The sequence below is a fragment of the Aotus nancymaae genome, unplaced genomic scaffold (genome assembly GCF_030222135.1).
Source record: "Aotus nancymaae isolate 86718 unplaced genomic scaffold, 86718_ANA_hifiasm-v0.15.2.pri h1tg000041l, whole genome shotgun sequence".
Taxonomy (NCBI): domain Eukaryota; kingdom Metazoa; phylum Chordata; class Mammalia; order Primates; family Aotidae; genus Aotus; species Aotus nancymaae.
The window spans coordinates 40,351,562-40,375,598 of record NW_026988455.1 but is presented as its reverse complement, the minus strand read 5'-3'; the positions used below and the strand labels follow the sequence as shown (position 1 = coordinate 40,375,598).

Genomic DNA, 24,037 nt, shown 5'->3' with positions numbered 1-24,037 from the left:
GAAGAGCAGATAAACCCAAAATAAGCAGAAGAAAGTAAGTAATAAAGACCAGAGCTGAAATCAATAAAGTAGAAAACAAGAACAAAAAAAATCTAATAACACCCCAAACTTATTATATAGATCAGTAGGATTGACAAACAACTGGTCAGACTAATTAGGAATTTATCAAGAAGAAATAAACAATTTCTGTTTTTTCATAACTTGTATGTAGCACCCCAAAGTAAATAATTTTAATATAACATTTATTCATCTGATAACAGAAGACAGAAATGAGAAAGGTAGTGTCATTACACATTCTACAGATAGTAAAAGGATAACAAGATAATATGATGAAAAACTCAGGCCAATAAATTTGACAACTTAGATAAATTGCACAAATTACTTATATGACACAATCTACCAAAATTCAGGAAGAAATTGATAATCTTAGTAGCTGTAGATCTATTAAAGAAATTAAGTTGATAGTTAAAAATTATCCTACAAAACATATTTCAAGCTCTGGTTGCTTTCCTGGAGAATTGTACCCTATATTTAAGGAGAAAGTATTTCTAATTCTGTGTAAACATTTCCAGGAAATTGAAGAGGTGGAAATATTTCCCAACTCTCCCTGAGGTCGGTGCTACTCTATCCAAAACCAGACAAAGACATTCCAAGAAAACAAAACTACAGACACTGTTTGCAAGCAGCAATCAGAAATTAAAATTGTATAATATCACTTATGATATCAGAAAAAGTAATTACGAAGTCCTTAGGAACAAATCTGACAAAAGTGGCTCAAGGTTTGAACACTGAAAACTATAAAACATTGCAGTGAAAAAACTAAAAAGAAAAAACATCGCCGTGAGAAATTAAAGAGGGCAGAAATAAATGGATAACCTCATTTGTGAATTGGACAAATTTTTGTTAAGATATCAATTCTCCTTAAATTGATCTACAATTCAACAGAATCCCAATCAATACCCCAATAGGCTTTGAAAAATGCTTACAAAATTTGACAAGCTAATCCTAAAATTGATATGACAATGCAAAGAACCTACAAGAGGCAAACTGTCTTTGAAAAAGAAGAGATGACATATACTTGCCTTCAGGGCTCATTGTAAAGCTACAGTAATCAAGACAATGCAAGACTGGCATGACAATTTCTAGGTCATGAGAGTTATGTTTCCTAAAGGAAGACGCAGGTGCTTATTAACTTTCCCCTGCCCTCAGGACATCTTCAGCAGTGGTTGAGGAACCAGTAGCAGTTTTAGCACCACCTAGAAGCCTTTTAGAAAGCTAATTACTGGGCCCATCCCAGACCTACTGAACCAGAATCTCTGTGGGCGAAGCCAAGGAATCTGTGTTTTCACACACTCTCTAGGTGATAATGATGTCCATTAAAGTTTGAGATGCATTGCCTTGGCTTGGCCCTGTTAGAAATCCTCCAGGATTTGGGAGACGGGGGAAGAGATCTGGAGAGAGTGGCAGAATTCAACATCACAGAATGAAGAGGAAAACTATGGCCTTTGTCCATGGAATCCGTTAAAATATACTGTTACTGCTGCCAGGCTGAACTGATGAATAAAAAATAAGCTAATCTCATATCAAGCCATCGGGCTATTGATGATAATTGTGTTTTAGGGTGAGCAAACAGCTTTACCAAGCTCACACAGTTGAGACAATTTGTTGTTTGAACTGTCTTACTCAAGGTAGATGCTTAAGAAGAGTGCAGAAGTTATAAAAATCCAGGATTCAGAAATCTTTTAAAATTCTCCCTTTCTCTCATGCACATACACATCTATGCACACATACATATACAGTAAGATTTCATGACACTTGAGATAGGATGTGAAGCTGAACAGCTCTGACAAATGCCTGAGTAGTAGATCACCTTGAAGAACAGGAGATTAAAGTCTATTGTAGCTGGATATAAGCTACAAATTCATTTCTTGGGGAACACATGAATACATTAGAGAGGCTAAGTAGCTTCTGAGGCTACTAACACAATATTAGTCATTTCTCCTGTCATCTAAAAGATATATTATATTGAATTTTTAAAAATAGCTTTAGTGTAGGCTAGTCTTACTTTCTGAAACTAGGATGTGGCTTGTTGCAATGACCAAAGTGATTCCATCCCATGTGAAGGAAAAAAGGGATAATGATGAATTAAAAACACCTGCATGTATTTGTTACTCCTTTAGAGGGGGTCTCTCTTCATCAACATTAGCTTTCTTTCCTACTTTTGAGCAGGCTGCTAAAAGTCTAGGTTTAGATCTTAAACCATTGCCTTTCCCTGGAAGATGTAATAGTTACAATTACAGTCTCAACCCTCTGGCATTTAATGAAGATAAAATTGGAGAGAGATAGTATTAGGAGAAATACCTAATGTAGATGATGGGTTGATGGGTGCAGCAAACCACCATGACAGGTGTATATCTACGTAATAAATCTGCATGTTCTGCACATGTGTCTCAGAACTTAAAGTATAATAATAAAAAAAAAACTAAAAAATTGATCACTTTCAACTGCAAAAAAATCACTTTTACAATCGGGATACTGAATATATTAGCAAGTACAAGGTCCCGCTTCTAGTGGACTTGGCAGACTGTCAGGCTCTTAGTAAGAGACCCTACCCCATGCATTTTAATTTTTCTGTTGCCACACAATCACAATAATTTTTTCTCTGAATGCCAGAGTATTGTCAAGAAAAGGAATTCTGAAACTGGCTGAGAGAGATTGTATAAATCTTCCAGTCCAGACTCCATTGACTCTTGTCTCTTTCTTTGTACAGAACTGATTTTGTAATTTCTGTGGCAATGAAAGACTAGTACCCAAATGACTGCTGGTCCTTTGTTTATTGATCAGTCTAAGCCTGTACTAGAATTGATCCTCCAATCTGGTAACAAGAAAAAATTGAATTAGCTGAGGCAGCACAGCAAGTTTGAATTTGGCTGCCTCTACTTTCAATATTGGCTGACATCAAGAGCAGACATTGGCATTGGAACTAAGAGTATCAAGAGAGTTCATAAGCACCAATTTAGGGTAATACTTTATGCCTAGTACTTATCTTTCAGTGAAATGGTTTTTAATATCATCTCAGACTAAATTTTATGGGATATTTCTACTTGCAGACTCTAAGGTATTAAGAAAAAGCTCAAAGTAGGTGTGTTTTTCTTATCTTCCTAAAATTTTAGATTAAAGGTGCCAAAGATTTGTGTGTTGGTATGTGTCAAAGCATTTGAACAGCCCTTGTAGACTTTGTTCTGTACCAGGCACTGTATTATGTATATTGCATGTATTTATTATTATATTTAGTTCTCACAGCAACCCTATACAATAATTACAATTCCTTCCTTTCACTAAGGCATAGAGAGTTTAAATAAATTATTCACAGTAGCAGAGCCAAAACTCAAACATGTCTCTGTCTGACTCAAAAACACAGGCTCATTCTCCTAGAGCCAGCCAACAACCTGAAAGCTCTGAGTTAACTTTCCTAGTTCTGTGGATGAATGTGATAGTCTCAGGACCCAGATAAACAGAAGTCCTTCTTTCTTACTCGTATTTCTCAGTACTAGGTCTGTCAGAACAAGCTCTGTTCCTCATGGCCATGATCTTGAAGAAATTGAGATTAATCCAAAGGAAATCAGGTATTGAAATGTATATTTACATATTTTGATTAATTTTCTGCCTATTTCTAGAAACATTTGAAGAATTGTAATAAAAAGCAAATATCCTGAAACTCCCAAATGAACCTGATCTCTCTCTCTGTCTTTCTCTCTCATAGGCTTTTGCCTGTATTTCTCTGGTGGAATTTACTAAATAATTATATCATGTGTCTTCTTATTGTAATTGACTGTTTTCATCAAGGTAATCTTGAGGGCAGAGACTTTCTGAGACTTCCTGTGTTAGCCAGGGTACTCTAGAAGAACAGAAACTACACACACACACACACACACACACACACACACACACACACACACACACACACACAATAAGGAACTGGCTCCTAGAGGCTAAAAAGTCTCAAAATCTGTAGCCCAAAGGCTTGAGAACCAGCAGTCCTGATGGTGTATGTTCCAGTCAGAGTCTGAAGGGAGGAGAAGACAGATGTCCCAGCTTAGAGACCTTCAGGCAGAGAGAGAAAATTCTGTCTTGCTCAGACTTTGGTTCTTTTCAGACCTCCAGTGGATTAGATGAGGCTCATCCCAACTGGGGAAGGAGTCTGCTTTACTCAGTCTACCAATGCAAAGGTTAATCTCATTTGGCAACTTCCTCACAGACACAACCAGAAAAATCTTTCACCAAAATATCTAGGCATGCTGGCTCAGCCAAATTGACACATAATATTAACTTCTACATTCTTCTTAATCTGTGCCGTATCTCCAATACAAGGCACTGAGCTTTGCATGGAACAAGTGCTCCATACATATTTACTAAATGACAAGAGATGAGATTGTCCTTAGAATATGAATCAATTATTAATACCCAATAATTTTTCCCCACTCTGACCACAACCAAAACTGAAAAATGTTGGGATTGCCTCTTTTCACAATATGATTTTCTCTGAATGCAGACTCATGTTTTGACCCTCCCTGTATCTTTCTGTTTAGCATTCATTCTGGCTTAACTCATTGACTGATCAAGTAACCATTGAGCATCTGCCGTGTTAACACTCTGAATGAGATCCTGTGACAGGTGCTAAGATGAATGGTGTTTAGCCTGATTAAGTGTGGCAAACGTATGGCATCTGTGCATTTATTTTATTTTTTTAACCAACTTTTGCCCACATGAAGAATAACATTGATGGCAGGAACTTGAATTTGGATTTACATACATACTCCATTTCAGACTCACCATGAAATGAGGTGCTTGCATTTTTCATTGCTGATTTTATAATACACTTTGCACCTTTTGGGTAAAAGTTTGCAATCAATGTAACTGAGGTAGCATGGTATGAAAGCAATACAGGATGAAGAAGACTAGAAGACTAGAAGAATAGAAGACTAGAAAAGACTAGAAGAATAGAAGACTAGAATTTCAATCTTGGTTTTGCCACTTATTGGTTATATGAGTTTTGTCAAGTCATTTGACCTGTGTTTATTCAGAGTTTCTTTTTCTTTTTTTTTTTTAAATTATTTATTATACTTTAAGTTCTGGGATACATATGCAGATCATGCAGGTTTATTACATAGGTATACATGTGCCACAGTGGTGGTCAGTTGACTAGTATTTATTGACCTTAATAGTCAGTTTTCTCAGGCACAGATAAATCTTGGATATGTATTCTAAGATAGCTTTCCCATTTCCACATTGAAGACAATGTTCTATTTTAGAGCAATAATAAATTATATTATTTAAGAACATGAGTTTTGGAGTTCAGACTGATGCCTATGGGTTTGAATTCTAGTTCTGCAGCTTTCTTACTGTGCAGACTTTAGCAAGTCAGTTGATGTTTGTGAGCCTCAGATTTCTCACCTGTAAAATAGGGTGAGTAATAACTATCTTATTATATCATTACTAGCATAAAGTGAAATAACAGTACTTAGCACAAAGAAGGATCTTAATTTTTAGCTTTTTGAAAAAGCTATGCATGTTTATATATCATATATACATATATAGTCAATTCCATTATTGTAGACTACATTTATTATGTTTTTCATAGAGTCATTAATTTCACTCAGGAATTGGTTGACCCTTGTGAGATATATGGTTTGACCACTTTTGACTTTGATATTCTTCGGAAAGTAAGACAATTAGAAATCTGTGATTATAATCTTCAAAATGTTTAACAATCATGGCTAAAATGATCCCAGGAATGGGATTGTACACATAAATTCTTTTCTTTAGTCTAATAATATTACCCTTAGTGTCTATGCCAAGCAAGTATGTTATGTGTTGAGACAAAACATCTTTAGTATGTTTGTAACATTCCCAACTCCCATCCCACTAAACTCTATATTTACCTGTCTTCTTTTTTTTTCCCCTCTAACATTCATGCTATTTTAATCAATGTTCTTTCATTTTCAAGCCCCCAATGAGTTTGACCCCAAAGACTCTCATTTTGCCCCTGCTATTCATAAGCATACTTATGCCAATGCATGTCTTTCATTCTTTTCTTATATTTACAACAATCTTTTAATCAGGACAAATGGTTTCATTTTTTCACCTTCATGTTTAATATCTCATTGAGTTCAGCATGAGATGTTAAACATAATTATCTGCTTTCTCTTTCTTGCTCAAGACATTCTTTTTCTGTAGACCTTTATTTCCTAACTCCAGAGTATTTGCCCAGGTCTATAGGCCCCTCTCTTTTTAGCTTTCTTACCACTCCATCCACCTTCTTCTGTTTCCTGTTGCCTGATTGGCTTCACTTAAACAAAAGCATTTGTTATTTGTACAAAGTGCCACATATAATTGTCCTACTCTGTTTGGTTGCCATGACAAAATACCACAGACTAGCTGGCCTGTAAGCAACAGACATTTATTTCTCATAGTTCTGGAGGCTGCAAAGTCCAATGTCCAGGCACCACTGGCAGATTTGGTGTCTAGTGAGAGCCTACATTCTGATTCATAGACAGCCATCCATTTGCTGTGTCTCCATGTGGTAGAAAGAATGAATAAAGTCTCTGGAGTCTTCTTTGTAAGGGCACTAATCCATTCATGAAGCTTCCATCCTATGACCTAATAATACCATTGTATTGGGGGTTATGTTGCAACATATGAATTTTGAGGAACATAAGCTTTCAATCTATAGCAATGAAGCAGGAAATTTTTCCTGACCCCTTCATGGGTGGGAACTGCAGTGTGGGTGCTGGGTTAGCCAGCTGCTTTGGTGCTGGCAAAACAAACTCCACTCACTCAAACCCACAATGCTCAACCCCTCACAGGAGGGAGCATGTAGGTGAGTGGGTGCAGGAGCCAGGGCGAGTGCTTTTGGGCACTGGCAGGAGCGAAACTTCGTGCAGGCTTCACAGCAGCATCTAGGAGGAAGTACCAGTGACCCCCAAAACCCCTGAAAGAGTGTTACAGTCAGCACTCTTTTAGCTTTGCTGTGTGTGGATGGCTTAAGTGTTAACAGCTTAGTGGAGGGTCAGAGTGACAACCTTTTAAATCTGCACTTGTGGTACCCAAGCTCTTGTTCTGCATCCAGGAAAAGTCAGGTCACCTGAACAAACTGAAAGGTGGTGAATGCAGAGGATTTTATTGCTGATAAATGTGGCACTCAGTGGGAAGAGGAGCTGGTAAGGGAATTAAGTGGGAAGGTGATCCTCCCCTGAAGTCTGGCCATCCCTGGCTGGACTCCTCTCTGAAGCCATGCTGTTAAGCCATGCCTCTGAAGTCAAGCTGCTTCTCTCCAATGTCAAACTGCAGTCTTCAATGTCCAGCCGCTTCTCCTCTTCTCCTGTCTCTGCTGGCAGAGCCTGGGGTTTTTATGGGCACAGGATGGGGGGTGGTAGGGCAGGCCATGCGTGGTTTTGGAAAAAGCAACATTCAGGCAGGGAAACAGGGAAGTAAAGTTCTCACTTTGGGCCATGGTTCCAGGTTTGATGGTGGTACCCTCATTGGGGACCCACCCTCTTCTGCCCAGAATTTCCCTGCCTCCTGTCTTTATCAGCAATAATATATTAGAAAAAGCTTTTACTATCTTATGACATTCTACAATGGATGGCTTATCTTCGTGATATTTGAAAAACACATACTCTCTTGAGAATATCAAAGTTCTACTGTTTTTTTTTTTTTCCATTTTATTTTAATTTTAATTCTTTCAGGCATTAAAAAAAAAACCAGAGAGAGAGAGATCTAAGATGGCCGGTTAGGAGGAGCTTGGGATTGCAGGTCTGAGTGAAAGCACACAGGGTGAGTGGACGCCGCATTTCCAGATGGATTTTTACTGCCCACAGACCAGGAGATTCACAGGCAGAGGAGCCCCATGGGTCACCAGCGCCACTGTTTTGGCCGGCAGGGCTGTTTGGCCTGCGCCCTGGCGCAGTGGTTCCCAATGCAGAGTGAGCGAGACTGAGTCCCCTCTTAGCCAGCAAGGGGAGCTGAAACGGGGAGCCAGGCCAGGAGATTCCTGGGCAAAAAAGCACCACGAATCTCAGAGCCGTGGTTTCAGCTGACACAGCGGCTCCCAGTGCAAAGCAAATGAGACAGTGTCCCCTCTTAGCCAGCAAAGGGAGCAGAAACAGGGAGCCAGGCCAGGAGATTCCTGGGCAAAAAAGCACCATGAATCTCAGAGCTGTGGTTTCAGCCGATGCAGTGGCTCCCAGAGCAGAGTAAACAAGACGGTGTCCCCTCTTAGCCAGCAAGGGGAGCTGAAGCAGGGAGCCAAGCCAGGAGATTCCCGGGCAAAAAAGCGCCACAAATCTCAGAGCTGCGGTTTCAGCTGGCGCAGTGGGTCACTGCACGGGAAATCACACAGGTCCCGGTGCCTATTCAGCAGGTGACCAGGTCACCTGGTAGAGAGCTGACCGTTCAACTAAAAAACAAAAGGCTCTCAGGCAGGGAGCCAGGTGACCAGGCCTGGCTGGTCCCACCCCCACAAAAACAAAAAAAACAGCAATTGGAAATGCTCTGGGTTGAGACTTTCACGGCAAACACAACTGAACCCGGGACAGTCCAGCTCTGTGGAGGAGGGGCATCCACCATTACAGAGGTACCCTGCAGTTCGAGGCAATCTGCCATCACCAAGGCAACCCGCCACTACAGAGAGTCCGTCACAACAGAGGCGGGCCAACATAATGGAAGCAGTTCTAACTACACCCATATAAACAGGACTGCAGGGAAGTTCACACAGCAGCTGGGGGGAGCCCACAGCAGTTCAGTGAAGCCTCTGCAGGCTGAGTGTGACTAGGCTGCCACCTTGTGGGCAGGGAAAATGGCAACGGCACAGCGGAAACGCATAAAGCCCTAACTCCCTGGGACAGAACACCTGGGGGGAAGAAAAGGGGGTTTATGAGTTCTGCTGCTGCAGACTTAAACTTACCAAAATCAGAAAGTCAGCAAATACAAAGTCGACAGGTGGATAAATCCACAAAGATGGGAAGAAACCAGCGCAAAAAGGATGAAAACACCTGAAACCAGAACACCTCTTCTCCTACAAGGGATCACAACTCCTCACCAGCAAGGGAACAAGACTGGATGGAGAATGAATGTGATGAAATGACAGAATCAGCTTTCAGAAAGTGGATAATAAGAAACTTCCGTGAGCTAAAAGAACATGTTCTAACCCAATGCAAAGAAACTAAGAACCTTGAAAAAAGACTTGACAAAATGCTAACGAGAATGTACAACTTAGAGAGGAATATGAGTGAATTGATGGAGCTGAAAAACACAACATGAGAACTTCACGAAGCATGCACAAAACAAAGAACTATTTGGGATTCCTGGGTCTACAGTGCCTACTATTATTGAGGCTAATATATTCTCTGGCCCTGTGCATACAAAGACAGGGGGCAGAAATAATATTTCTAGCCAATCCACATACCTCAATCACATTTAATTTCACAAAATTCACTTCTAATTGGTATTGTTCCAACTAACGAACCATCTGGTGCCAATCTAAGATAGAGATGACTGAAATGCTTCTGATTAGAGTATTTTAGGTGTTAAATCTCTATTCTAACATTGTGAATCCTTAACTAGAATACTCAAATATTAACTAGCTTCCTCTAAGATATAAATTAATATGTGTACCACATTCTATATGAATTATTTTAATTATACTACAGGCCATATACAAATTATATATAGGTTTAGTCTTCCTGAATATTGTAAGTTGAGTCTGTGAAAGTAAAAATTAGGATGAATTGAGAACACCTAGAATTCAGAATTCCTTTTCATTATGACAATGTTAACTCATATTCCTCATTGGGTAGCAAGTCCTATGAAGTGTGATTTTCCCCTAACAGCTAAAGAGGAGAAAAAAATGGATTTATTCTAGTTAATGACTTGCTTTTTCTATTTTTACAAAAAAAAATGAAGTAAATTATTTTTCTTGGTGCTATTACTATTTTGTCAGGAAGACAGATCTTCCAAATTTTAGGAAACTATGAATCTAAGTTCTATATTGCTCTCACTTCCTTTCTCTCTTTGTCTCTCTTCTGTTGTAGCCCTTCCCTCACCACTAAGCCTTCACCCTGGCTCTACCCTGCCCCCACTGCCTTTTGTTCTTTAGAAGACACTCATTAACATTTGCTAATGTATGCTAATGAGCTATAATTAGCCTCTCTAATGTGAACAAAAGCAGTGCTAGGAAGGAAGGGTAAAGATGTGTACAGAGTTCAGCCAGCCTTTTATGCTTCTTTATGCCTTAGGAACAATCCTCTTCTTTCAGTTCTTTCACAATTCTTTAGTGTTTTTTGTTTGTTTCATTTTGTTTACTTATCCATGAACCCTGACAACTATTCTTCATGAGTTGGAATATTGCAAAAATGCTTTGGAGGACAGAAAGATTCCTTTTTGTCCTAAATAATCCAAGGATATAAGCATAGCTGCTAAGGGGTTATAATGCACATTTGTATTTTCATCTGGTTGTTATTTTGGTATCCTATTACTAGAAAAGATTTTAACCACAAAAACTCACACACGATAATGTATTTCATTTTACCACGCTTATTTACAGTGGTTGCCCTTTATGGTGGTAATTGCAATGTGAAAGCATACACTCTGAATGTATATTATGACAGCATGGTTAAATAAGAAATGTTCCCTCCCTCAAATAATTTAAATGCAAAGAAAATACAAGACTCACCACTTACTTTTTCATAACTACAGAGGGCTCTAAATGTCTTTGTAAATAGCTATTTATTTATTGAATATGTATAGTTTTTTTTTGAAAAAGCCAACCCTCCAAACCACATAGAGTAAGAGCTGTTTTTGTTCTTTCTGTAGACTGATGGTGTCATGAAATACCTAATTGCAGTTTCTCACAAATACTCCAGCATGTAATTTGCCATTTGCAGAACCAGGCTTCACATTTCATATTTGCTTTGCCAGCTCAGGGGTGGTAGAATTTGGAAATATACCAGCAACCCACTTCACTCAGCCTGTGTTTAATTATAATTTCATGTACAATAAAAGCAGAAGGAAAATGTGCAAAGAAATGGGTGTACATCTTTTCCCCCTTCTTCTTATGTATATAAAAAAGATTTATTTCCATTGTAAAAGGATAGAATGGGGATCTTTATTTAGAGTAGATTTTCTATTTTTGTTCTTTCTGTTTGCCTCAGAGTTAGTGATCCTCTCTCTGTGACCTCAGAGTAAAATGTGTTTCTCCGTAGGCTTCATCCTGCTCCATTTGTCAACTACAACATTTTATATTGTGTTTTTAATAAAGCAGACATCAGCACCCTCAGTCCTGCTGTTGAGTCATCTGGTTAGCCACCTCAGTCCCTGGGAACCTTTGTCCCCTGGGATAATATGCCTTCCAATGATCCTGTTGGCACAGTGGGCAAAGATGAGGTGGTGGCCCATTTCTCTGGGGACAATTTCTTAAAAAGTGTCCTGTTAGATTACAGTGGTAGCAAGCTTTGCCAGACTGGTGGCTAACCCAAGCCTTTCTCTCCCCTGTGCCCCTTGGGTCTGCTTGCCTGAAGGCCATGACTAGGGCTGTAGCTTTTCTCTGGTCTCTCCTCTTCCATTCAGCCTATTCCTCCATGTCTGTATTATAAAACACCGAGGTTGCTAGGTTTAGTAATGATTCTAGGTTCTGTTCTGGCCCCAGGGCCAGCTTCTGGAGCTTCCTCCTAATGTCTGCTGCTGATTGCATAATAAGTTTGTCTTTTAGTATTAACTGACCCTCGATGGAGTCTGGTGACAGAGGAGTATACTTTCTTAAGGCCTCCCATAACTGCTCAAGGAAGGCTGTTGGGTTTGCTTCCTTTCCCTGAGTTATGGGGATAACATTGCATAATTCATGGGCTTTTCCCTAGTTTGCCTTAATCCCTCAAGTATGCAGGTTAATAGGTGCTTATGACTCCAGTCCCCTTATTCTGAGTCTGGATCCCAGTGAGGGTCCGTGCTAGGGACTGCTGGTCTACCTGTAGGAAATCTATCCTTCTCCTCTGGCGTTATTTAGTCATGTGCTTGACTAAGGTACCATGTGTCCCCAAACTCTTGAGCCACTGCTAGAGCAGCCTCTCTCTCATTGCTGGTTAGGGTTTGACTAAGCAACAGCACGATCTCTTTCCAATCTAATTCAAAGGACTGACCCAGTCCCTGCAGAACAGCTTGTACTTGTCCAGGTCATCTGAAAATTTTCCTAAGTCCTCCTTGATTTGCTTTAAGTCAGAAAGTGAAAAGGGAGTATATACCTTGGTTGGACCAAATTCTCTTCCTACTGCCTGTAGGGGGCAGAGTTGGGGCACCCTAGTAGCTTGAGGTACCTGGGCCACCTTGGCCTTTCCTAATTCCTCTTGGGTTATAGGAGCTGAGGAGACCTGGTCAGCTTCAGTGGAGGGAGGAGCTACAGGGAGTCCTAAATATGGGGGTAGTCCTGAGGAGGGGCCAGTAGGGTATGGGGTACAGGCCTTACATAGCTGAGGATTATTCCTCAGAGAGAAGAAAACTTACACATAGGGGACCTCAAACCATTTACCTTTGCTCTTACAGAACAGGTCTAATTGTACAATGGTGTTGTAATTTATACCTCCCTTAGGAGGCCAGGTTTCTCTATTTGGCAGAGGGTATCATGGCCATGCTGTTCAGCAGAGAAAAATGAGCCATTTCTTCAAGGATCATGTGTTAAATTGGTCTCAGTTATCCAAGATACACTTTAAAGGAGATTTTTGCCTTGGGAAGAGTAGCACATACTTGAAATCAAACACAGGAATGCCCGCATCCCTGGTTATTCCTTGCAACCACTAGGCCTGGGGGGGTCCCCCAGTTATAGTGATAGCCCTGAGGAGTCCCCAGTTATAGCACCTTGTAATTTCCTTGGCCCAAGATGTGTGATCATCTTCTGGGGCCCCCCCATGTGCTGGGTTTAATCATGCTTACCAGCATCAAGGGCACACGCTCACTATCTAAATGTCCTCATTGACCACCACAAGGACTGCCGGGATTAGTGGTCCATACCAGCGCTTCCCTGAACTAAGCCAGCGAGGCTTGGGTGATGGGTACCAATATTTCCTAGCAAGAGTTCAATTAACGTAGGCCTGAATATAAAACTGCCCTAGGAGGATAAACTCCTAGGGAGGGAACTCTAAGCACAACCATCTTAAAGAAGGCTGGATGGCCACTTTGCCAAGGCCAAAACAATGCCCTCAGGACCCGGACCTCCTCCCCTACCCCATTCTCCATTATAAGAATATGCCCTAGGGTTGTGGGCCCTGTAATTAACTATTTGAGCCTTGGACCAGGTTTGACTATGGTATTTTAGATGGAGAAGTTCTGCCATACGGAAAGCTGATCCTAAGCAAGACAAATTATATATCATTAGATTCTGGCACCATTTAGTTGGATTGGGAAATTTGCAGGTGACAAAAAACACAGTGTTCTATAGCCTCTCATTATCCACTGATAAAACTAACTCCATTAGGATTTAACCTAGCATTGTGGACTAGGGGAGCTGGCTTTGTTCATTTATACTACAGGAGGTCCTCATAGGCATAAGCCAAAGGGCACTGCAGGCATAGGTTGCTGGGCTGACACTGCCCGGTGGGGGGCTAGTGCTGCCAGAGCCACACCCCTGTGGTGCTGCTGTCTGCCATTACCACGTGCCTGCATTAGGCCCCTCCCTGAAGCTCTGCCTTCTCCCAAAAACAGGCTGTGCTTGGCTGCTCTCTCAATGCACTGGGAGTGGCTGGGCTCCCTTAAGTGTTGCCCAAGAAAAAAAAAAGGCCATGCCCGGAGGTGGCAGGAGCCTGGCCTGCACCCAGACCCTGGGAGGGCTTGCCTGGCTTGGTACAATCTTGCGGGAGCTAGGCCTCCATGCCTCCGCTGACAGGGTTGGGTTAGCTCGCTTGCTCTGCTCCTCATGAGTGGCTGCAGCGGGGGTGCCCTGGGGTGCTGCAGCATGCGGAGCCCCGGGCCTGGCCTGGCCATGCCCCCTCTTCCTCATTTGCTCCCTCCCACTCCACAGGCAACTTGGCCCAGAAAAACAAAGTACAGCCAGAAAAGGAAGCTGGTATGGAGAAGGCTGGGCTGTGCCTTTAAATGTGGCTGACCGGTGCTATTTAGAGGCTGGGTGGAGCCTTATCTGAGACCGTGCCTGCCCAGTCCAGCCATGGCCGTGTGCGGCCAGCGACCGTGGCTACCAGGCCCGACCATGGCTGCAGCGTGCTATTTAAAAGTGGACCTCACAGCGGGCAGGTCCCTGCCCTATGTGCTCAGTTTATGACCAGGACTGTGTGGCCCGTGAGCAAACAGCCTCGTGTTCTAATAAGCTAGTGTTCTAATGCTTCCACTCCTGGGGTAAGCACACCCCCATGGAGGGCCACAGCAGGCGGCCAGCCCTGGAGGAGGCTTGCTTGGATGCCTGTACCTTTAAGTTTGGCCCTGCGCTATTCAAAAATTGGGTGGGGCCTGCAAAGGACTGTGAGCCTCTGACCCAGACCTACTGGCACCCAACAGTTGATGCTCCTGTGGCGCTGGCCAGTTCCCAAGTGAGTATGGCACTTTGTGTGCCCAGCCGCCACTTCTGTGGGCTGGGACGACCACTCCCTCTGTGCTCAGTCCCACTCAGACCCAGTGATTTAAAAGAAGCGAATAGGATAGATTTTAGCAAGTGAGAGTGGTCCAATACACTTACTGCTCCTAAGTCTTCTCCTGGCTGGCTCGCCAAAGGTGTGACCAGGTTGGAGAACAGGACAGGGCTTAGCTACCCACCCCCAATTTGATGTGCCTGAGGTTCTTGGGCTCCCTGGCCCAGGAATTGGGGAGAGGCCCCGGCAGCACTGTGAGCTTACCAGTTAAGTAAATACCGGACACAGAGTTTTGCAGAGTGATTTATTAGGTTGGGGGGGAGGGAGGGAGGGAGGGAGGGAGAGAGGTAGAGAGAGGTCCCATGCTGTTGTGGGAGGGATCCCAGAGAGGGAAATCCTCGCAGGCAAGGTGCAGTGGAGTTTTAACTTTGAAGTTATTCCTGCCCCATTCATGTTCTTGTCCAATGAGAGGAGTTCTTTCAAACTTCCTCTGGAGTGATTGATCTTTGATTCTGATGCTGGATTGGCTGCTTGGTCTGCAATTAAAGCCTCCTCCCCCAGAGCTTTTGGCGGGCTTTCTAAACGAAGCTCACCTGGAATTTTACCTAGGCTGTGCCTGGGAAAGTTAGACAAAGAACTGGTAAGTTCTGGGTTGGGAGGTGGATGGGGGCATGGAGCTGGGAAGTTCTTACCTTTGAAACCATGCCCCCTGTGGACTTGGGAAGAGAAGTTAATATAGTCCCTCAGTACCACTGCACTCCAGCCTGGTGACAGAGAGATACTCTATCTCAAAAAAAAAAACAAAACAAAACTATTATTCTCTTTGTAATTTTAAAACCACAGAGATTGAAAATAACTATTTGGTATCTCCAAGATACTGTAATGTTTGAAAATATGACCAGTTTTGGGGGCATTTATTATTCAAATCTTCAGTAGGGTGTTTTTGAATGTGTGTACCCTCTGATTTTCACAAAACTGGTCTTAAGGAAGATAAGATACTAGTACACACAGAAGAAATATCAGCCTAGGTCTGTCTCATAAAATCTTTTCCCCAGATACTTTGATGATATTTAAGTGTAATGATCTCATTTCTGTATTTCTCACTCCTGATAATTTTTTAAATGTCTTATAGCTTACAGGTTTATTAAGGTATTTGTTATAAGAACTAAATAATTATTCTCTTCATTCAATGGCTTCTGAAATATTATGGTTAATTCCAGCATTTGAAGGACTTGGGATTGTTATAAACAAATGGCATAAGCTTCTTTTTGTCCTGACGTAGAAGTAGCAAAAATAAAGGCAGCTGTGTAGTTAACCTGAGTGAGATTTAATAAGCTTGGGTATATTTTATTCTAGAGTAAGAAGAATTGCACCCCATTATTTTTATTTTGTCTTGTAGAGAGTAACTTCAGTTCCCTACTTGACAACCACCAATAGTGTTATCATAAATTCAGAGAGTTGGGCTGTGTTAGTCCATTCCTGCACTGCTAAAAAGAACTACCTGAGACAGGGTAACCTGTAAAGAAAATAAGTTTAATTGACTCATGGTTCTGTAGGCTGTACAGAAAGCATGGCTGCTTTTTGCTATCCAGCCTCCTCATGGAGGCCTCAGGAAACTTACAATCATGGCAGAAGGCAAAGAGGAAGGAGGCACCTCCTACATGGCCAGAGCAGAAAAAAGAGAGAGAGGGTGAAGGTGCTACACACTTTTAAACAACAAGATCTCATGAGAACTCACTGTTCCAAGAACAGCAAGGGGAATGTCTGTGCCCATGATCCAGTCACCTCCGACCAGGCCCCTCCTGCAACAGTGGGAATTACAATTAGACATGAGATTTTGGCAGGGACACAAATTTGAACCATATCATGGGCCATTCTCTATATGGTGATGATGCCTGAATATGATTTGGTGATCAATCTAGCATCCAAGTGGCTCATTGTTGGGCAATTCTTGTTTAGGCTTCTTTAGAGCTAACTTTACTCATTTCTTTGAAATTTGGATTGATTTACTTCTTGTTTGGTTTTAAGAAAAGCAAAATATCTATATGCTGTTCTTGGCATAGCTTATATACATATATATGCATACCTATGTATAATTTTCTTCATATCAAAATATGCATCTCCATCATTTTTATCATTGCTATAATCAGAAATTAGTAATTTGAGGGTCTACTCAATGGCCTTATACCTAGAATTTTCAGAGTATAATATTACACAGTGTGTATTCAAAAGAATGTTGCCTTTTAAAGAGGTGATTTTTTTTTTAATCATAGCTTATTTTTATAGTTTCACTGGTCTGTCTTCCCTCTTCTCTCTTTTTTTCCCCCTGGAGAGGAGAGATTTTATGTTTTTGTTAAGGGACTCATACTTTCCTTATAAAATATGACAAATTTCACTTTGGAATACCATGTTAAAAAATTATTTTATTCACATTTTCTAGCTTTTCACCTTCAAATTCTTGTTAAAGCAAAATATTAATAGTACAGAGAGGTGGTCTGACTTTAGTTAACCTGAGGTTACACATACAGTATATATATACATATATATAAAATATTTGTCATATGTAGCAAGACAAAAATGCAAAATTTTACTTCATATTTATTCTTTTCCATTATCATTTACTGTAATTCTCACCCCATATTTACTCTTTTATGTCTTTTTCTCTCCTTCCTCCTCTCCTCCTTTTCATTATCTTCTCCCTACCCCATTTTTTAGTTCCATACTTTTGAATTGCTATTGTGGACTCCAATATAAGCAAGAGATGTATTAGTAAGTTGTTCAGTCTTTAACAAAGTATCAATCAGAGAAGCACAGCCCAGGGACAAATCAAAAGCAAAAATAAAACTGAGGAATTAATAATCTAATTCATTGTTGTTTGCATAACATTACAGGGGATTCATTTTATAGCCTACATCATCAATTTCTCAATTCTCATTAGATATTTTTTATAAGCATAAAAGAACATTCCAACTAGCAAAAATAGCTGTATCCTATAAATCACTGCCCATCAGCTCATGAAGCCACTTAATTCAGCTTTTTGCCACAGTACTACACTAAATCTATGACTGCTGAGATCATCACTGTCTCTACATTGCCAAATCCAGTGGTCAATTTTCAGTCTTCATTGTACTTTACTCAGCAACTTACCATACATCTCTGATGCACATCTTTTGTCTTCCACAATCTCTGACTTTCCTTCTGCTTAAGAGCTGATTGTTCATTTTTAATCTCTTCAGTTTGTTCTTCTTTTCCCATTCCTCACCATTTTGAAACTCCTTTTTCTGTTTTGTTGACACAAATTTTCTTTGTGTTCTCATCTGGTCTTATGACTTTAAATACTGTCTATGTGCTGATAATTCCCTGAGTCATATTTCCAGTCCAAACCTTTCTTTTGAACTCCAGGCTCAAATACTCAACTGCCTACTTAATGTCATGCTTGGATGTCTAGAAGGCACCTGAAATCCAATGGGTCTGATTAAACTCCTGGTCTTTAAAAGCGCCTAACTAAGCTATTCTCCCTATAGTCTTCCATCTTCATTTCCTGCAATTCCGTTCTTCAGGTGCTTAAGCAAAGAACCTGTGGTTATTCTTATTTTTCTATTTCTCCCACATCCCACATTACACCCTACAGGGATGACATGGGTTCATTTGTGCCTGTCATGCCATTGATTAACAACATCCCTGTCAAGAAAGTTTAGTTTGCGGTAATAGACATCCAGTTTGTATGAGAAGAGTCAGTGTTGACATTCCTCATACACAAAAAAGAATCCTGTGAAGAAACACAAAACAGCTAGATAATACATTGCTGTTATTCCTCAAGTAGACTAGATAAGATATCCATACCTAATCGCAAACCTTATTGTTTTAAAGTCATTCTTATTTTATTTTTTTAAGAGGGAGTCTCACTCTGTGGCTCAGGCTGGAGTGCAGTGGCACAATCTTGGCTCACTGCAACCTCTGCCTCCCGGGTTCAAGCGATTCTCCTGCCTCAGCTTCCTGAGTGGCTGGGGTTACAGGTGTACACCACCATGCCCAGCTAATTTTTGTATTTTTAGTAGAGATAGGATTTCACCATGTTGGCCAAGCTGGTCTCGAACTCCTGACTTCAAGTGATCCACCCACCTTGGCCTCCCGAAATGCTGGGATTACAGGCATGAGCCACTGTGCTGGGCCTATAAAGTCATTCTTTTGCATCAAATAGTAAGACTCATTAAAGGCAGCGGTATTTTCTTTTACTGTCTACAAACTCCTATCCAAGAGCATTTTCTCTGTATTCCTTTGTGAGTGCACAATAAATGGTAATTCAATAAGTGAATTTTCAGTTTCTCAAATAATAACCTGGAGCTATAAACATTGCTTCAAGAGGTAAATGTGGATTACAGAAAAAGGCAATACCATTAAACTCTTCTGGCCACTTGGTCACTGTGTTATCCTAAGGAAGCATAAACTACTTTCAGCATTATAGATTAAAAAAGAAAGCCCAGAACAACATCCATTTGTCTGAACAACTCCTATGCCTCTGAAATGTGACATTTTGCTGTTGTTTCCTTTTACTGTTTTTAATTACCAAGTCTATCTGCATGAAATGAGGATCTGGGTTGCCTAGGAGTTCATCTGCTCCTATTGCATATTCCTCTTTTAACTACACATACTTCAGTGCAGTTTTGCTTGCTGCCTCCAACATTTTGACAGACTTCCCCTCCTCTTCTTTCACTATCCCCCCATCACTCCCCAGGAGAGATGGTTATTTTTAAAGTGCATGATCAATAGGCATTGGGGAGCAGCCATGGCATGAGGAGATCATATGATTGGGAATAAGGTACTAGGGTTTGCTGAGAGAAGTGATGGCAACAGGACTTCTCAAAGATTGTCTGAGAAAGGAAATAGTTCGTAGCTCATATTCAAGTGTTCTGAGTTATCTCTTTGCACAGGTTTTTGTCTTGGAGGGAGTTTTTAATGTGATCCTTTAGCATCGCTTTAAGTTGCAGGAGATGTAGGCCAGTGCTGATAGTTACTTTTCAGACTGAATAATGTTCAATTAAAATCAAGCTTGGTCTAAGGATCTTGACAGTGTCTTAAATCTCCTGGTCATAGTGCTTCTATTTAGTTCTTGATGCTGATGACGCCTTTGCTGAGGGTTTCACTCAAGAAAAGAACAAGTATTATCACAATGACTACAAAAAATGACTGTTCCATGATCAGACAAAGGAATGCTGTTAAGCAAAGAAACCACCTAATGAGAATGTGGAGACGATCATGCACAGACCAGAATCACTATTGGAAAAGCAACTCAAGAGGAGGGAACGGGTCATTTCTGCAGCATTCTTCATTGCATCACTAAGTCATAGCTCTATTTTGTTCTCTACTTGCCACCACAGGGAATATCTTCCCCTATGATTTTTAGGTTTTATTCAATGGTTGTTTATAACTATTCTTTCTGTGCCAGAGATGATTCATGTCTCTAGCACTGCTTTTTCTCTCCCTTGGTTATTAGAGAAAACTGAGTCGTTGCTTATCTCCTTAGCTTGGGATACCTTATTCTGCTATTTTTATTTAATACATGAACCTTCCTAAAGATTTGCTTATATTTTTGTTCATTTAGTAGTTCTCCTATTTTATTTAATTAACTTTATATAATCACATTCTGGTGAAATAATGGTTACAAATCAGCCTAATACATTGTACAAATGTTTTAAAAATTTGCTTTGGCTATGCATATTGCAAAGTAGGCTGTGGGTCAACAGTTGCTATTTCTCCTCAGCTGTTTCTTCTTTATATATAACTGATAAGATCCTGCTCCAACGCTAATCTTACATCATTAAAATTCTTTCCTAGGGAATCTTTCTTTGACTGAAGAAGCTTAGTGGTGACATTAATTGCAAATAAAAGACCATGACCTATTGTGGAATGTGGAATATCTCCCTTAGAAGTATCTGCCTTCATTATTGCAAACTCTCAGTAGTGACATAAAGATCTTTGTCCTGTGTAGATTCAGTTGCAGCCAGCAACAGAAGGCATATGTTCACTTTGAACAAAAGAACATTTATTTTCACATTCTGTGGCTGATGTTGAGTGATAACATTTTTGCATATCCTAAAATTTTTTACACAGATGCTGTTTAAAGCAAAAAGTGCTTTTACAATAATTTTCTTTGTGAATGGAATTTACACTCTTGGCATGTGTTGACTTTTCAATATGCCTGTCAAGTTCTGAATAATAACCTTTGACAGTGAATGAACAGAAATAAAACCAGAGGTTGTTTCATCTGTTCACAGCAACATTGTTTGCACCTTTGTTTTTTTGAACAAATGCCATTCCATCTTAAATAAAAATATTATAAAATTCATGTTTCATAAGTAAGTTAATAGACTTTGATTTTTAAGAAATATTCTAATTTTTCCAAGGCAAGAAACCTGTGTTGAATGGACACTAAGTTGACAAGAGAAAAAATATGCCAGTAAATATATTTTTTCATATTACTATAGCATTAAAAATTTTATAAAAGCTTTATATGTCTTTATAAACTGAAAGCGAAACCATAAACAAGCTCTTTTTTGTTCTCTACTTATATTACAAAGTATGGACAGCAGTGTAGAAATATGATTGGACAAAAAGAGTATGGGGTGAGGAATAAACAGAAAAACTGTTCTTTGTCTTGGAAAGAACTGTAAAATTACCTATCTCCACATTGCCAAGGGGAGTTACATATTGGGAAATTTAGGTTTTATTAATATAACACCTATAAAAATAATTGAAATTGAAAAGATCTGGCTTTAAGCATTTCTCTAAAGACTTTTTCATGCTTGGTAAAAGTGGTTGGAATAAATTATTCTCTATTTTTAAGTAGTTAATTTGGTTATTAACCTAATTGGCTTGGGTATGTGGCTATAGCTTTATTAACAATTCAATTTCTCATGAAATAAAATAACCCAACAAACCCCAAGTCCAACTATTGCAATACAGAATTTATTTCAGTTGAAGTTATTTTGAATTGAGCTGATAACTTATAATTTTGAATTGCTTTATAACTGTTATGTTTTGCAAATCCCTGAAGATAATGAAATAGAAAAAGCTTTGCATGGCATTGTATAAGATGCTGTAGCTGTATAACTTTAATAAATCATACTCATTTTGACAAGTTTATGGAAAATTTTTGCTAACTACACAGAAACATTATGATAAAAACAATAAAAGTAAAAACCACTTACTAACAATTATACAGGCATTTAAAGAATTTCTGTACTCTTTTCTTTCCTCAACAGTACAAATCAAAATGGAGGAAAAAGAAGACGATACTGAGGAAAGCTCAAGTAAGTGGTGATGGGCCCACTTGGGATATGTTTCCTATGGAAGACCAGTAAATTCAAGGGATTTATCTTCTTATCTTGTGGCCTTGAGCTAGCACATATAAGCAGAAGTGTGTGTGGATAATTTTTCATGGTCTCACAGGAGGAATCAAGTTCAGCAAACAGAATCCCCACTCTAGATTCTATTCAATTGGCATTTTAAGGGCAAACACCTTGGTTCCTTGAATGTTTGCTGAAAAATCAACCAGTAAAAGGCATATTAATAGAATAAAAGGTGTATTAATTTATAGAACATGTATTCATTAAAGCCTTAGGATGAAGACCCAAAGATAGAAAAATTTGTTTATTTTTATCCTTAGGTTCAACAAAGTATGGACAGCAGTGTAGAAATATGATTGGACAAAAGGAGTATAATCTAATGTTTACATTCTGAGTGGGGAAAGGCCACAAGGCTGTCTGCCTAGATTCTTCTCGGCCTCTCTAAGCATGCATTTCTTTCTTCTGGGTATGGGGCAGGACCCTCTTTGGAATGAGGGTCTAATGATTTACACTCAAGGTAGGCCCGATGATTTCATTATGACCAGTTTTTACACAGACAGGGCAGAGAGAATGTTAGAGTAATATTTTATGCATTTGAGAAGAATGTTCATTCTGCTGCTATTGGGTAGAATGTTCTGTATATGTCTGCTAAGTCCATTTGATCTATACTGTTGCTCATGTCTGCTATTTCCTTATTGATTTTCTGTTTAGATGCTCTATCCATTATGGAATGTAGAGTATTGAAGTGTCCTCCTATAATTATATTGCTGTATATTTTTTCTCTTTAGTTTGGTTAATGTTTATAAATTTAGATGTTCTGATGTTGAATGCATATATACTTAGGATTTTGATATCTTCCTGGTAAATTGATACTTTTATTACTATATAATGTCCTTATCTGTTGCTTATGACAGTTTGTACTACAAGTATATTTTGTCTGATATAACTAAAGCCACTCCTGTTATTTTTTAGCTACCATTTGCATGGCATTATCATTTTCCATCCCTTCACTTTCAGCCTATGTGTGTACTTAAATCTAAAGTGAGTCTTTTGTAGTTAGAATATAGTTGGACCTTCTTTTTTAAACTTTGTTTTTTAATCCATTTAGCCACTTTATGCCTTTTGATTGGGAAGTTCAATCCACTTAAATTTAAAGTTATTATTGATAGAGCAAAACTTACTTTTGCCATTTTGTTCATTGTTTTTTTGAACAATGATTTGAACATAATTATAAAAGTCCTATATTAAGCAGAAAACAATTTAAACTCAATTGCATCCTACAACTACACTTTTACTTTCCCTGACAATGTTATTGATGTCTTGATTTTCATATTTTTATATTATGCATTCATTAACATATTTGTATAGTTATTTTGAATACTTTTGTTATTTTGCTTCTATAATAAAATTAAAAGTTATCTATATACTGTCATTGAAGTATTATAGTATCCTGTATTTGTCTATATATTTATCTTTACCAGACAGTTTTATATTTTCATGTAATTTTGTCTTGCTGTTTAGTGTCCTTTCATTTCCACTTAAAGTACTTCCTTTAGCATTACTTGTAAGAAAAGTCTGGGGGTGATTAACTTAGGTTTTGTTTGTCTGAGAGTCTTTATTTCTCCCTCATTTATAAAGGACAGTTTTGCTGAGTATAGTATTCTTGGTTGGCAGGTTTTTTTCTTTTCAGCACTTTGAAAATATCATCCTACTTTGTTCTGGCCTGCATAGTTTCTGCTAAGAAATCACCTATAGTTTTATGAAGGTTTCCTTGTAAACAACAAGTTGCTTTCCTGTTTCTTTCAAAATTCTGTCTTGTCTTCGACTTATGGCAATTTAAGTATAATATATCTTTGTGTAGATTTATTTGGATTCATATAATTTAGGGTCTATGGGCTTCCTGAATCTGGAGGTCCATTTCCTTCCCCAGATTTGGGAAGATTTTGACTATGAATTTCTTACAATAGTCTTGCTGGCCTTTTCTTTCTTTTATTCTCCTTCAGAACTCTCATAGTATATATAAGAGAGTTGCATATATACATATATATATACACACTCATATATATA

General features: G+C 39.3%; 1 protein-coding gene across 1 annotated transcript in view; it reads left to right on the top strand.

Annotated features, from left to right (window-relative positions):
- The window catches only part of TMC1 (transmembrane channel like 1), a 479,796-nt gene that overhangs the window by 325,221 nt on the left and 130,538 nt on the right, over positions 1 to 24,037 (top strand). The window contains exon 4 of the mRNA XM_064361646.1: positions 21,887 to 21,934. Coding sequence (XP_064217716.1) covers positions 21,887 to 21,934 — 48 coding nt within the window. The remainder of the gene's footprint in view (positions 1 to 21,886; positions 21,935 to 24,037) is intronic.